The 15,945-nt window shown below is 41.3% G+C and overlaps 1 protein-coding gene and 1 long non-coding RNA gene across 2 annotated transcripts in view; one reads left to right on the top strand and one right to left on the bottom strand.

Moving 5' to 3' along the window:
* Positions 1 to 15,385, top strand: part of CLIC4 (chloride intracellular channel 4) — a 65,261-nt gene extending 49,876 nt beyond the window's left edge. Inside the window, exons 4-6 of the mRNA XM_029946943.1 lie at positions 2,695 to 2,801; positions 10,674 to 10,855; positions 11,855 to 15,385. Coding sequence (XP_029802803.1) covers positions 2,695 to 2,801; positions 10,674 to 10,855; positions 11,855 to 12,019 — 454 coding nt within the window. The 3' untranslated portion in view covers positions 12,020 to 15,385. The remainder of the gene's footprint in view (positions 1 to 2,694; positions 2,802 to 10,673; positions 10,856 to 11,854) is intronic.
* On the bottom strand, positions 3,711 to 7,041 carry LOC115298309. The gene is made up of 3 exons (XR_003911703.1): positions 6,803 to 7,041; positions 4,332 to 4,475; positions 3,711 to 3,889 (listed from the first exon to the last, which is right to left on the bottom strand). It is a non-coding gene; the product is annotated as an uncharacterized LOC115298309 (long non-coding RNA).
* Positions 15,386 to 15,945: the final 560 nt, after the last annotated feature.

The following is a 15,945-nucleotide window of genomic DNA, read 5'->3' as shown; positions in this document are numbered from 1 at the left end:
TGACACACAGCCTTTAGTGATCACTTGCCTCCTTTTTGTTACATGTTGAAATGAAGGTTCTCAGTTGAGGTTTTGCTTTATCAAGCCGTTTGGGAAGGTGAATAATGATGAATTGTTAAAATCCAGTATTTGGGGAAATGCAACATAAACTGGCAACAGATTTTGGACCTGTTGGTTTAGAATTGGATTTATCTTTCAGAAAGAACCCAATCTGTAGGAAAACAAAATCAAACACAATATTTGGGGACAGGAAACCTGAGTGTTAGTTTGGCAGTACTTTTAACTGGTCTAGGGATTTCAGGGCCAAGTATGTAAGCTTTCTGGAACAGAATTTCCAGAAAAATTCTCATTTAGGTAAAATGAGAATTTGAGACAGTCTCTTAGGACTGTAAGTATTCTAGCTATTAAATAGTACAAATGTAATGGTTTGTCTTGGAGAAGAGTAGGGCATGCCTAACCCGCTGTAGAGGATGGTTTTTAGTTTATAAGAATTGTAATAGGGGCGCCTAGGTAGCTCAGTCGGTTAAGCAGCCGACTTTGGCTCAGGTTATAATCTTGCAGTTTGTGAGTTCGAGCCCACGTTGGGCTCTGTGCTGACAGGTCAGAGCCTGGAGCCTGCTTTCAGATTCTGTCTCTCTCTGTCTCTCTGTCTCTCTCTTTCTCTGTTTCTCTCTTTCTCTCTCTGCCCCATCCCTGCTTATGCTCTGTCTCTTAAAAATAAATAAACATTAAAAAAAGTGAATCGTAATAGCATCTTTTTATGTGTGGTTAAGGATATGCTGACCTCAAATCCTGCATTCTCACCTGGTCATTAAAATAGGTCTTTAGTAAATATGTGTCTGTGTGCTCGTCCTTAGATCCCCTACACTTAGTATAATGCCTCAGAGTAGACACTTAATAATTAGCCCAAATGAATATATGTGAATAATGAATATATAAATGATCTACAATTTAAGCCTGCCTTCAGACCTGTTATTTTGAGAATTAGGAAGCTTTTATTATTAGAAAAAGTAGGTGCAGCTAAATACTGGTTGGGGGAAAGAAGAATAATTATGAAAACTTGGCTAGAGGAAGACATAGATGTATGGAAGAGGCACTGAGGCTCCTTGCCCTGTTTTTTGTTTGGAATGAGTCAATGGAGTTACTGTATTACAAGCAGTAAAAACATTTAAACTGGGGGCTGGTTGTTTTTGTAGTCAGGGGGGCTTCAGGGACGGTGAACCTGGAGTTAACTCCTTCAGCTCAAATCGGCAGGGGAGGAGAGCAAGAAAGAGAGGGTAAAGTTTTTTATAGTTAAAGAGAAATCTTCAAGCTTAATAATTGAGAGTTCTTAAAAGGAAAGATAAATTGAACATGTGTATGATAGATACTTTATAGTCTCCTTAGCAATGTAGTCCTATGCCCGAACTTTTAGATGTACCTGCCCTTGATTTCAGAATCGCAAATGTAAAAAAAATACGAATATAAAAGCCACCCAGAAACTGTAGCTTGCAACTAAACTAAGTTTCTACCTAAAAATACCTCACCTTCATTTTTAATTTTAAAGAAGTGCAAAGACAGCATTCTAAAATATATGAAGAAATCTAAATTAGTAGTAGTTTAATGTAAGATTTTTTTCCCCAAAGTCTTAACTCCCCCCACCCCGCTTTCCAGGGACACTTCGCAGGGGCCTTTGAGCAGATGAATCTTCCTACTGGGGTGCTGATGAATTCCTGTGGCCGCCCACTCCCGGGGTGGGTGCGACCCCGCCCAGGGGAAGAGGGAGGAGCTGAGCCTTTTCACTTGTATTTTCCAGTTTGAGGAAGAAATAGACACTGAGTATGTGTGTTTGGAATTTAAATGTGCAAAATACACATCCGTGTGGTTGGTTTTTTTTTTTAAGCTATGTGTCATGAATGTCTGTTGTCAAAGTCGATCGACTTTGTAACAACACAATGGAACACTTGTTAGCAGAATTACAGACAACCTCTTTTCCTGTCGCCCAGTGCCACCTTTACAGTGTCTGATACTGGGGGGGTTCGGAAAATCCCAAGTGTGGGATCGAAGTGAGTGATCTGCTTCCTGCTGTTATTGTCTTGACCCAAATGCCTGATTTTTCCTGCTGTCGGGGCTGGCACTGCAGGGTGGGGTGGTTTGGGGCAGGGCACACCGAGACTCTGGCTGGCATCTGCTTTGAGAAAGTTCTGTAGTTACAGTGTGGCTGGTGCAAGCAGAGGAAGTGAATTAACTTGAGGTGACACTGGTTTATTTAAATACGTACTCGGATACCCAGCCACACATCACCGATGGCTGCCCTGTTGGGAAATTCAGATAGAGTATTTCCTCCTTGATAGAAGGTTCTTGGACAGTGCTGCCCTGGGGTTCTCTTCCTGAGACACGTGTTGGCTCGGGGCGCACCTCAGAGCCAGCAGCCTGCGTCCCCAGCGCTGTGATTTAGAAGATGGAAGTGAGGTGCGGATGCCCTTTGCTTGCCAAGAATATTAATATGGGAACAAAAACACTGTGCAGAGCTTTGTTTCCTAAGGAAAAAACATGTCTTAAAAATATCATAGAAAACAGATGATGGCGTTTCTTAGAGTCATAACTGTTAAAAGATGTCTAGTAACTGCTAGCACGTTGGTTTGTGGATTGAGAGGACCCAACGCTAATGCATCTTTGGAGGATCTGTAACCCTTTATCATCTTTTCTCGCTAGGTACCTGAAGCTTTCACCAAAACACCCCGAATCAAATACTGCTGGAATGGACATCTTTGCCAAATTCTCTGCATATATCAAGAATTCAAGGCCAGAGGCTAATGAAGGTAAAAAACAAAAAACAAAAAGAAGCACAAATGATTGGAAATTGGATTACCACTGCAGATAAACAAACCAAAAAACCCCCTCAAATCCAAAATATCCCGTTATAATGGTGACATTAATGAATATTTTAGAGTCCAGATATTCCTATTAAGTATTAAAAACTAGCTTTCCAGTTGATTAGAGATTTGATGATAAGCCAGAGTAAGTCCCAAATTGTCATTTTCCCGTTGCTGGCTAGTGGCACAGTGCCTAGCATATAGTGGATGTGATAAAATGTTTATTGAAGGAATTGTTTTGTAGTCTTCTGAGAAGTTATCGCCAGCGGGAGCTACACCAAGAATTAACGGTGCATCAGAAATCATGGATTCCGTGGTTGTGGCGGTCTGGAGTAGACTGAATTAACTTCATTTAAATCATTACTAAATCTTTTGTTTATTGTTGGGTTCTGGCAGCCTAAATCAGCCCGGGTAGATTTTTGTGATAATTGTACTTTTAAAAACTTTTTTAAAATTTTTACTTTTTAAAATATTTTAAATAGGCTCCACACCCAACATGGGGCTTGAACTCCTGACCCTGAGATCAAGAGTCATGTGCTCTGCCACAGAGCCAGCCGGGCGTGCCTATGTTAATTACCCTTAAAGCGCAATTTTGGGAGGTACTCGAAGAGAGCATTTATACTGGGGAGTATATTTCCTCATTTCTTGCATCCTAAAATAGAATTTTAGTTTCAGGTTGTATTTTTTGGTGAGTATTGTTTAGGGTAGTACAGATACAAATTCCTTCTTTTATTTATTGAAGGACACTGTCTTCTTTCATTTACCGAAATCCTATATGGTGAAGGGAAGGCTTTTTGAAAGAGGTCCCATTTAATGAACCTTGTCTTCACTACATCGTTTAGTACCTTTTCTTTTTGAGAAGCATCAAAGCATCAAGCGCCGTTCTCTCTGGATAAAACTCAGTGGAGAGCACATTAGTGTTTATTAATTCAAAGTAATCCCAATAACCCAGACCAGCTCCTAAAGACGCTTGATTCTCTCGTCGTAGACCGTTTGGGAGCCCAGGTGTGGGTCTCTTAGGTAGAAGTTTATGGCTGCAAATGAACACGAGGACCAGGGGAAAGCCATCAGTGCTGGTTAAGCAAGAATAGGCATCTCTTAACGAGTAGAAACACTTGCTCGTTTCTGATGTTATCTCAGCAGGCAGAGTTCCAAGCTTTCAGGCTTTTTAATTATTATCATTGTTACTAGATTTTAAATTGCAGCAGTTTATAATTGGGTATTGAATTTCACTGGTTTTGGGGGTCATAGTCCCTGTGTGCCATGTTCTACGGCAGAAGGAAGGAGGGAAAGCCTTGGCATCCAGGCCTGGCTCGTAGCTGCTGTGCGTGTCCCAGGAACTGCCTGGGGTTGCGAGCAGTTTTCCAAAGGAACCGGCTCTTTGTCTGGCGGGTATTTCAGCCCAAGCCTTTGATACACGAAGGTAACAGTTACATCAGAGCCCCTCCCGTCCACAGCCAGTGTCTTGTGTTGTACCTTCCTCCAGGCCGGCGACGCTTCTTTCCTTGACGCTGTCCTTTTATATCCAGATGCTTTTGAAGTCTTGGAGTTAAATTCATAGTGTTTTTATTTCTCCACGTAGCCTTTGGAAGCTGGAGGGCGGCTGAATTTCTTTTGACACTTGGTGGGGAGGAGAGGGGAATACAATATGTATGCTTAAAAAAAACACCCCCCCCCCCAAACAAAGCCAAACAATTGCTTTGGGGGACGGGATCCAGGGGAGAAGTGACTCATTTAAGTACGACTTTGTATTCTGTTGTTTCCTATCAGTTTGTTACTGTCTTAAGTAGCCACCTACGCTGCTTGTCCTTAGAATGTTGTAACCACTAAGAACAAACCACATACTGGATCAGACAGTGCATAACTTAGAAGGCTTTATATTAAATTACCTATTGGTAAATAAGAATTCCAGTTGCCAAGCAACCTGCCCCCATAGGGCCTGTCGCTGCCAGGGGACTTTAGAGAACAATATTCCAAATTACTTTGGAGCTTACTGAGTGTATGTATATATGTATTTGTTGCAGATGTCTTATCTGTCCGTTTAGTGCCATGAAATGCCTTAAATAAGCCTAAGAAATCAGTGCTCTGCCTCCTTCTCCCCCCAAACTATAAACTGCTTATGTGGAGACAGATTTGTCATTTTACACAATAAATCAGGGTAGGCAAGTTTTTGATTAGTTTTATCAGCCTATGAAGTATTTTACAAAACTCAGTATGTTTGAGCAGTTTTAAGACCTTTTAAGACCTAATTCTAAGTAAGGGATTAGATGCCTCGATCCTGCGGTATTGGGCCAGTGAAAGAGAAGCGTTAGTACTTGGATTGGGTAGAAAATAAACAAACAGGGTTTAAAGAATACAATAAAGGGAAATATGGTAGGTGTGGAGAGAGGGAGGAAGGGAGAGAAAGGTGATTTCTGTGGTGACATGCCCAAGTAGATTGGGAGTAATCTTTTGAAACATTAAGAGAAGTTAATATTAATAGGTAATCCCTTTTATGAGAATGAGTTAGGTATGACTTGGCCAGATCTACTTTTTTTTTAATTCTGTGATTTCATTAATTTATGTAATTAAGTTCCCAAATGTAACTGTTTAATAGATAATTTATTAGAGTATTGGTACTCATAATAGTCTTTTTTAAAAAAAATGTTTATTTATTTTGAGAGAGGGAGAGAGAGAATCCCCAGCAGGCTTGAAGCTGTCAGCACAGAGCCTGACGCAGGGCTTGATCTCACGAACTGTGAGAGCGTAACCTGAGCCAAAATCAAGAGTCACTTAACTGACTGAGCCACCCAGGTGCCCTGGTATTTATAATATTCTTTTTAAGCTTTTTTAATGTTTTATTTATTTTTGGTACAGAGAGAGACAGAGCCTGAGAGGGGGAGGGGCGGAGAGAGAAGGAGACACAGAACCAGAAGCAGGCTCCAGGCTCTGAGCTAGCTGTCAGCACAGAGCCTGACACGGGGCTCGAACCCACGAACGTGAGATCTGACCTGAGCCGAAGTCGGAGGCTTAGCCGACTGAGCCACCCAGGCGCCCCAATTTATAATATTCTTAAGAGCTCAATGAATTTGGCAGTGGTGAAATCTGCCATTATATGTTGAGGCATATTTCGTGGTGTCCAGATTACTATTTGTAAATGGAGGCAAGGAATCTGTAAGTTCTAATAGGTTCCTGTTGATTCAGAATTCATCTTCCCTCCCTCCTTCCCTCCCTGTCTCCTTCCGTTTCTCTCTTGCTCTCTGTGGCGATTCACCATTGGAACTATTACCGAAGTATGTATTTAATCATCTTTAAATACTCATTACCACTCCCTGTTTTCTACCTGGCCTTTAAAAATTGTGGAAGATTACCCTTTATTGAAATGAACATAATCATGTTACATTTCATGCTTTCTGCCTTACACTTTCTCATTCAAATTCTACAAGTGATTGAGTAATGTATGCTTATTGAGAAAGTTAAAATTGTTTAGAAATAAGTTTCATAGGATTTCACTGCCCCTTCTTAATAACCTTATATAAATCCTTCCCCAACACTTCGTATTCATCCTTTTTTCTGTGTAATTTTGCAAACATTGTATAGGAGTGTGTATTTTATGTTTCATATATGACATGGTAGGAGTCCATAATATGGATTTTTATTTTAACTATTTCCCTATTGATAGTCCTATAGGTTGTCTCAAGTTTTTTTTATGATGACAGAACAATGCCATCAGTGAATGTCCTTGCGCTGGATTCCAAGTAGTCCACACCAGTTTATATTCCCACTAACGTGAAAGTATTCATTTCCCCACACTTCTGACCCTGGCGTGTGTGTGCGCGCTGGTGTGAAAATTTTTGCTATATTTTCCTAGACAAGAAAGGGCGTTTTGATTTTCAGAATTAATTTAAAACTAACTGTATGGCCTCTGTTGTAATTAGGTACTAATTTTTGGAGAGCTTTTGGAATACCTTCTTAGGGATGGCAGCATTTCCACAGCAAGGCATCAGGGGAGCTGTGCTCAGACAAGAGCTACTTTCTCGTGGCTTGCTACTGCCTCCTAGTGGTTAATGTCGACATTTTCTTTCTCTTCATCAACTTCAGATTCCTTTGTGGTTTGTCTTCACAACTTCATTCTGTTTCTTGAATGATGCTCTTCAGTACCTCTTGGCACCTCTGTTTTTCCTTGTTTTGTTGGGCTTCCTTGCGTTGTTACATAAAAATGGAATCCAAGTAATTCAGCATTCTTTGTTTTCATTAATATACCCTTTATTCTGAGATTCTTAATGAATAGTCACTAACATTCTAATGAGCTACAGCAGTTCAACTTCGTTGCAGATGCTTTACTAAGTCCAAAATGATGGAAAGAATAGTAATTGTCATGTTTGGCTAGATTCTTAATTTTCGCCTGTGCTTTATTACATCTAGGGTGAGAAGCATTATACTTCAAACGTTGTAAATTTAGGATATTTTACTTTTCTGTTGGATACATTTGAAAACCAGTTCCGGAAAAGGATGAATTTAGAGTAAGTTGAAGATCATGGACTTGCCCAGACTTGTCATTCCTCTCAAGTGCCATTGGAGACATTGTCTCAGTATTTGAATTCAGGCACTGGTCTCCTCCCTAGGGGCCGTGATTCTGTTCGTTGTAAACTGAGCAAAAAACAAGTCATTATATCTAATGTGTATTTATTCTGTATTCACTGATTTTGATGGAAAGCATGTTGAATCTTCAAGTTGGCTCCTTTACCGTCCTGAGAGGCTGCTGCCCCAGCCTCAGCCCTTTTAAGTACAACCTGAAAAGTCTCCCATCAACCCCTGGACTCCTCACCAACCCACCTGTTTCTCCCATTTCATTCTCCTGTAAATTTCTGAATTTAACATTTCAGATGACTGTTCAGATGACACGTGAGTAACTTGTATGTAATCAACAAGTTATATTCATTGCCTTTGTATTTTTGATCTGTTTTTAACTGGCTTCATTCCTGGTCACTTCCATCCTTGCGGTTGAGCTCTGCTGACTCCTCAGCCTTTATTACCGGTTCTGGTGCCTGACGTTTGCTCTGAGAAATCAACTAACCTGGTCCTGGCTGTGGCCAGAGCGACCCTTCACTAACGGAATAGGTAGTTCTTCGATCTTGGTCTTGTCCTCTGTCGCTCGACATACATACATTCCAATCTGTTTGATGATGACCTAAGTAAATTTTTACTATTGCTTCTTTGCATTTTAAAATGGCTCTTATGTTCTATAGGAATATGCAGTTCCTACTTCCGTTTCAGCTTCTCACGAAGATATCACCGTCAGATGCAAATATCTCTACTCCTCTGACTTTCACAGCATCTATTCTGGGGCGTGTGGTGGCTCAGTCGGTTAAGCCCCGACTTCAGCTCAGGTCATGATCTCACAGTCTGTGGGTTCAAGCCCTGCATCAGGCTCTTTGCTGACGGCTCAGAGCCTGGAGCCTGCTTCAGATTCTGTGTCTCCCTCTCTCTCTGACCCTCCCCTGCTCACTCTCTGTCTCTGTCTCTCAAAATAAAGACATTAAAATTTTTTTTTAATAATTAAAAAAATAAAAAATAAAAGTATCTATTCTGCATTTTCGCCTGATTTCCTTTTGAACCCTCTCCAGACATTTAAGAAATTCTAAACTTTTATACTTAGTTGTTAGCCTTTCTCAGTCCGGGGCAGATGTGGCTCAGGTGTCTAGTCTGTGGGTGGGTAGAGTGCCGTGAATTTCAGGGCTATGCAGAAGAAGCACAAGACACGGACTTCACCTTTGAAGAAAAAGTAGCGCTGTTGGGGAAACAAGAATAATGTATTAATTTGATAACAAGAATTAGAAGGAAGGCGTTTATGATTTAGTAGACTATTAGTTTAATATAAACCAGCCCTGAGTTTAAAAGTTTAACAGTTCTAAAAATCTAACAATGCTTCTATTAGAATACTGAGCATAATGAATACATATTTTTATTTTATTATTTTTTAAATGTTTGTTTAATTTTGAGAAAGAGAGAGCATGGGTGGGGGGAAGGAGCAGAGAGCCAGGGAGACACAGAATCTGGAGCAGCTCCAGGCTCTGTGCTGTCAGCATTAGAGCCTGACATGGGGCTGGAACCCACGAACATGAGATCATAACCTGAGCCAAAGTCGGATGCTTAACTGACTGAGCCACCCAGGCGCCCCATTAATACATATTTTATAAAAACATATTTAAAGAACTGGGTGATGGGCATTGAGGAGGCCACGTGTTGGGATGAACCCTGGGTGTGTATGTAAGTAGCGAATCATGGGAAACTGCACCTAAAGCCGATTAGCTAACTTGACAATAAATTATATATTTAAAAAAAAAACATTTCAGGGAGAGTGGGAAAAAAATATTAAAAACTACAAAGTGTAGTTATCAAATACTGACTTTAAAGTAACTTTTTAAAAAATGTTTTTTTATCTATTAAAAGTTTTAAAGTGTTGGAGGTGCCTGGGTGGCTCAGTTGGTTAAATGTCTGATTTCGGCTCAGTGTATGATGTCGCAATCCGTGAGTTCAGCTCAATGCATGATGTCATGGCCCATGAGTTCGAGCGCCACGTTGAGCTGAATGCGAAGCAGGCTCCAGGCTCCCGTGCTGTCGGCACAGAGCCTGACATGAGGCTCGAACCCACTGACGGCGAGGTTATGACCTGAGCCGAAGTTGGACGCTTAACCGACTGAGCCAGCCAGGTGCCCCTCTGTCCTTTGTCGATAGATAGTTTTGTTTCCAAGCTCTGTTGGTTTTTATCTCTAAAGTACCTCTAAATTCCATTTATTCCTTTTTATGTCTACAGCCCCTTTTATCTGGACTGCTAGGAAGGGACCAAGGATTAAGGTGGAAGAGGTTTCGGGTTAGGACATATTTATGTTGGTGGTGAAATATCTAATATGCGGCATGTAAAAACTTTTGTCTTTTACTCTAATGGAACCAAGCTTATTCAAACTTATAACTGTATCGATTGTCACCTTGGGATATTTAACTTTTTTATGGCCAAGCACTGTAGTTCTCAATGTGAGTTTGTCCATTCAGGGCGTGGGGGGGTGAAGGTGGGTTGGGAAGGCAGAGGGTAAGAAGGATAAGAAGACCTGTCTATTCCAGATCCCTCTCCAATGACATCCCCCCCCCCCCGCCACTTCTGCTGAAGGTCCTTAACCTTGACTTTCCAGGTGTACAGGGGTGGTGCCCGTCTCCCTTAATGTCTGAATTACAACAGTTAAAGCATCTTAATCTATTTGGCTGAAAAGCCCCCCGGTTCAGTATTCTAAATTGAACTCACTAATCTGACCTCGGTGTTTTCAATTCTAAAATGTGCAATTCTTGGCTTCTCGTGTATTACAAGACAGTGCAAAGACTTCAGGGTTTTTGCTTGGATTGTCTGTATTGGAGTTTCTTAACACGTTTCTTGGTGATAAATCCACACATTCTGGGAGAAGCAGGCGTTAACATTCAGGGCAAGGATCTCTGTCGTGGTAAGATTTTCTTCCCTAGATTTGAATTAATAGGTGTGCCTTTTCGCACTCGCTTTTCTAGTTTAAGCATCAAGTGTGGGGGCTGTGGTATGTTTGTAAGTGGGGCACTTAGTTATTAAGTTTTACAGACTGCGGTTTCTGAAATGGTCCTGCTTGCTTCTGTATTTATCTGAACAGAAGTGTTTTCTCATCCGTGGCCCCAAGTGAACATGGTCCTGGAGAGCAGGGACCTTGGCTTTGCATCACAGTGAGCCCTTGATGACATCGTTACGGGCTTGAGGAGTAGCGCTCGGACTTCGGGGCTTGGGTGGTCCTCCTTCTTACGGTAGCCCCGTCTTTCTTGCAGCCCTGGAGAGGGGTCTCTTGAAAACTCTGCAGAAACTGGATGAATATCTGAATTCCCCCCTCCCCGACGAAATTGATGAGAACAGTATGGAGGACATTAAGTTTTCTACACGTAAATTTCTGGACGGCAATGAAATGACATTGGCTGACTGCAACCTGCTTCCCAAACTGCACATTGTCAAGGTAGGTGTGTGGGATGTGATGTCCACTGCAAATAGGCAGGCTGTTCTGTGTTTCTTGAGATAGCACTTTCTTTGTGCATAAAATCTTCTTCATCTGCTGAAGACCAGGAACCCCCGAATATGACCAGGAACCCCCGAACAGTAGAACTTAATGCTATTGGGCAACAGTTGAAATGCCCTAGAGTTAATTAAGTGGAAAATTATGTCTTGAAATTGAGGCATATGAGAAAGAAGAATATTTTTTCCTGTGACTGCATAAAAACTAAACAAACATGACAGGTAACTTGGAATTGGAGTTTGCTACACTGACGCATTGTCAAATTCTGTTCTCTGATCATCTGGTTATTCCTGTATGAGGAAAAAATACTAAGTGAGCATTTAAAAAAATTTTTTTATGGTTTTTATTTATTTTTGAGAGACAGAGACAGTGCAAGCAGGGGAGGGTCAGAGAGAGAGGGAGACACAGAATCTGAAGCAGGCTCTAGGCTCTGAGCTAGCTGTCAGCACAGAGCCCGACGCAGGGCTCAAACCCACGAACCATGAGATCATGACCTGAGCTGAAGCTGGACGCTTAACCGACTGAGCCATCCAGGCGCCCCATAAGTGAACATTTCTTGTGTAAGATGCCGTGCTAAATAGTAGTAAACACTAGTCATGCAGTAAAGGTCACGACCAAGGAAAATCAACATCTAAAATAGGATGCATGCTTTAAGGTATTTATCTGGTCATGACACTAGGCTGTCCCTCGATCCTCAGAGCACGCGTTTCCAGTCACTGACATTACTGAAGTTCGGATGTCATGTGCAGTTCTGTCATCATTTAAACTCTAGTTAGGATGAACGTGATTTCTTAAAACACACACACACAAAAAAAAAACCCCAAAAAACCCAAAAACCAGTGCTCAGAGATTCAGAGAGTTAGTTCGCCCCCAAACCAGAGATCTGTCTTGTGTACAAGTCCCAGGAAATAAATGTTCGCTTCCAACCTCTTTGTGTTTCAGGTGGTGGCCAAAAAATACCGCAACTTTGACATTCCGAAAGCGATGACCGGCATCTGGAGATACCTGACCAACGCCTACAGTCGGGATGAGTTCACCAACACCTGTCCCAGTGACAAGGAGGTGGAAATCGCTTATAGCGACGTAGCCAAAAGACTCACCAAGTAAACTGGCCTTTGTGAGAGAGAGGTCTTCACGTCTTCCCCTAAGAACATGCTTCTCCTAACAGACTGCTCCTGTTCCTATAAAGTAGAAATCTTATTTTGCATGAACGTGCAGTTATTCAGGATTAGGATAAAGGATAGACAAGGCATAGTAGCTGTTGTTAAGTACACACTCCTAAGCAGTATTATGTTAAAATTCTTCACTCTGTCTCCCCCTCCTGCCCATAGCCCCCCCCTTCCCCCACTTGGGGACACTCCGTCCGCTCTTTTCACCTTAGGGCTGGCTTGCCATCCCTCCAGCGCCCTCACTGGTGTGTCTGCTCACTGTGTAGACCACAAAACCTGTGCGTGCTGTTGACGTTGACCACGGCCGCCTCAGTCAGGCCGCCTGCTGGCGCGCGAAGCGGGGCCCAAGGCTTCTCTGTGTCTGGGATTTTAGCCTCCCTCCTATCAGAATACGCCGTGCCCATCAGGTTCAGGATAACCCAGCCTGTCCCGGGTGGGCTCCCACCAGGGGAGAGAGCCTTCCACTGAAAGTCACTACACTCTTCGCTGTTTCACGTCTGTACGTGGGTGTTTACTTTCCCCGAAAGCATTTATCCTTCATACCGGTGATAACGCCTGACACTATGTAGCTACGTAGAAGCTAGAAGTGTAGAGAGAGGGATGATAATCCTCAAGGTCTTCCTCAAGCATTTTATCCATAGGAGAAGAACCAGTGGGCACCTGTTGTTCTGTCTAAATGTCTTACAGGTTTGCGTTTTTTTGTTTTGTATGTACTTTGCCCAGTGCCATTCCTTTGGAACATTATGGCTGCCCTCCTTTATTTAAAAAGCTCCTGTTAGGTAAGCGTAGACCTTGCCGTCTGTAGATCTTTTGAGCAACACACTACGTAAACTGATATTTAGTTGACTTTGCAGTACAAGGATTTGTGATGTCAAGATTAACCCTCACGATACTAACCTAAGGCATGTAGGGTGGGTTCATCAAAATGTCAGCTGGGATTGCGTTTCTGAGGCCTGTGTCATTAGTATGGGTACCCTAAAGAATGCATCATCCATCCCGTCTTGGAAACAGGACGAAACACACACGACGAGCTTCCCCATTCCACCCCCGTTCGCTGTTCAGCTTTGGGCAGAGAGAGGATGTTCGCTCCTTTGGGACTGAGTTGGGACTGAGTGGTAGCTGTGACGGTGAGCACGGATTGACTCATCTCAGTCGCTGTACTTCCCTCAATTAAATGCTTCTAAAGCCACCCGGAGGAGTAGCACTCCGCGTGCTTGTTTTTTCAATTGAAGTCCTAAACCAGGGGTAACCTGTGCTCTGACAAGGGGGGACGAACTTGATAAAAATAAAACAAAAGTCTGCTATGTGTTTATTCATCAAAAAAACCCCATACTTTATAAATACCACTTCAAAGACCCTGGCTGTGACTAGACTACATTTTTGGTCATCTTTTATATGTAACTTAGTTTAAGAAGTGCTATTTCTCATAGGCTGTTTTTGGAAATTTAAGTCTATTATTGCTTTCAAACGGCAGTGCTTTCCCCCCTGTGATATGGTAACATATGGTGTTCTGGAAGCAGCCCGAGTTTTATGAACATTCTGCATCTTTATGAGTAATTGCTTGGGCACAAGGATGAGCTCCGTGTTGTATCCGTTCGGCTCAGGGACGCCTCTTTGCCTTACCTTTCTTCGAGCTTGTTATTGCTGATCAAACTTTGGGCACCCACCTTTTTTTATAATTAAATATTGGATGGTGACTTACCTGGTTCCAAGCAAAGCACTCAGGTTATCCTTGGGAAGGTCTAGAGCAGAAGCTTTGGTGGGCGAAAATGTCACCTGCACCAGGGCGCCAGGCTGCACACAGCCATCGCCACTTCTCACCCACTTTTTAAGTGGTAAGTTGGCACTCGGGTGATCCTGAACCGTGCCTCATAGCCTGAAGTATGAAAAAGGTTCAAGAGAAGGAGGGAGGGGTCTGTTCTTCCAAGTGGTGGGCTAAGTGGTGCAAAGGAGAGGGTAATGAAGACGGAGGGACACTCGTCAGAGTAGAGTGATGGAAACCACGCCCTGGGATTCGGTCGTGAAGTATTTTCACTTTGGATATTTATTCCCTTCAGTGTCCTTTTGAGATTTAGCCCGTGATTATACTTGGCTATCTCTCTTAATACCCAAGGAAGGCAGGTTTATCTCTTCTGACTTTGATGTAGAAAGCCTTTATTACTTTATCAGGGAAGATAGTTAAATGACATTGAGATTGGCAAATGGACAAAAGCTAGTAAAGAGGATAATCTCCCAGAACGTGCTTTTTTTTTTTTTTTTTTTTTTTTTTAAATCCCACTCTGTACTTGTGGAAAGGCCATAGCTTAGAATCTTGGGAGATGTTAGGACATCAACGTTTTCATGGCAGTTCATGTAGTGCATGAATTGACGTAATGCAGACCATCTGATATCATTTCTACAACTAAATAGTTTACCCCTTCATGTAAACTCACCCTTACGTTCCACTTCAACAAGATTAGATTCTGAATGGAAACTCTCACTGTTTCCCAAGAGATTTTGAGACATTTTTGTGTCAAACAGTTGGAAAGCTCTTTACTGTTTCAGCTGATACAGCGTCCTTTTTTGTTTTAATGTAGATGCGGATACTCTCTACCCTTAATCTTTTATTAAGATTATTGACTTTGTGATGAAAATCACATGAGATTCGATTTCTTGGTAACTCAGCTTACACAATTTATCTTTAAATTCTTGAGCAATCTGTTTGCAATTAAGAGATTTCTGGCATCCTTACACTAAGTTGATCATCTTTAGAATTTAGGCATTTTAACTTCAGTTGACTTTTGAATCTCTCCAGAGTTATGTAGATAGCTTTTATTTCTGTATATTTAAAATATCCATTTAGAAAATATCTGCGAGGTAAAAAATGAGAAGAAATAGCAATGTATTTTTTCATGAACATTTTGATACACATTTCATCGTTTATTGATTAACCATTTTCTTATACTGGTTATAATCAGTATTTGATTCTGAGGGGGAAGTACTCATTATTGATATACTGTATGGGCCTTTTTTATTCCATCCTTTACAAATGATCAAGATCGGAGCTGTCAAAATTATATTTTTGTCATGGAAAAAATTTCAACTCCCCAAGTCCTAATGTTGAACAGAATTGGAATATTTTCTTTAGAATTACTTGAAAAGGCAAATGAAAGCTTATGATAGAATGCTTGTATTTTCTTTTCTCTTTCTAGAACCAGTATATTGCTGGCAGCTATTGTATTAAAAAATAAAGTATATTTTCACTATCATAAAAGGTTCTTTTTTCCCCCCTCATGAAAATAAATAGCAACCTGGGGTAAAAGTGTTTTACTTGAGACCACTTTTTTCGATGAGTGAGTGATTTAGCACATTTAGTAGATTAAAGGGGGGAAATACAGTCATCTCAGTAGGTGCATAAAATAATTGGTTAAGAACGTTCATGATTCTCATTATTAGCAAAATAGGACCAGAGGCAAAAAAATCTTAACCTGGTAAAGCCATCTAAGAACCTATAGCAAATTTCATATATAAACATGAAACAGAAGCCCTCCCGTTCAAGGCAGGAATACTCTAGGTTGCCTGTTATTACAGCTATGATCCACTACTTTCTACAGCTACCTTATGAGAAGCATTCTAGCCAATGCAGTATTCAGTAGAAAGAATAGGGAATGGAAAAGAAGTGACCAAGTGGCTGTTCTTTGCAGATGATACATAATACATAAAGGAAATCCATAACACCCTACTGGAAATAATAAAATTCAGCCAGATTACTAGGTACAATAACAAAGAAATAGAATTACTATATATTAATATTAACCATATTAAAATTAATAAACTAATATCATTGGGTGACAATTCTTTTGGACAAAAACCTGGGTAACTGGG

This window comes from Suricata suricatta, chromosome 8 (assembly GCF_006229205.1).
Source record: "Suricata suricatta isolate VVHF042 chromosome 8, meerkat_22Aug2017_6uvM2_HiC, whole genome shotgun sequence".
Taxonomy (NCBI): Eukaryota; Metazoa; Chordata; class Mammalia; order Carnivora; family Herpestidae; genus Suricata; species Suricata suricatta.
The sequence above is the reverse complement of the archived record's forward strand: the minus strand, read 5'-3'. Positions and strand labels throughout refer to the sequence as shown.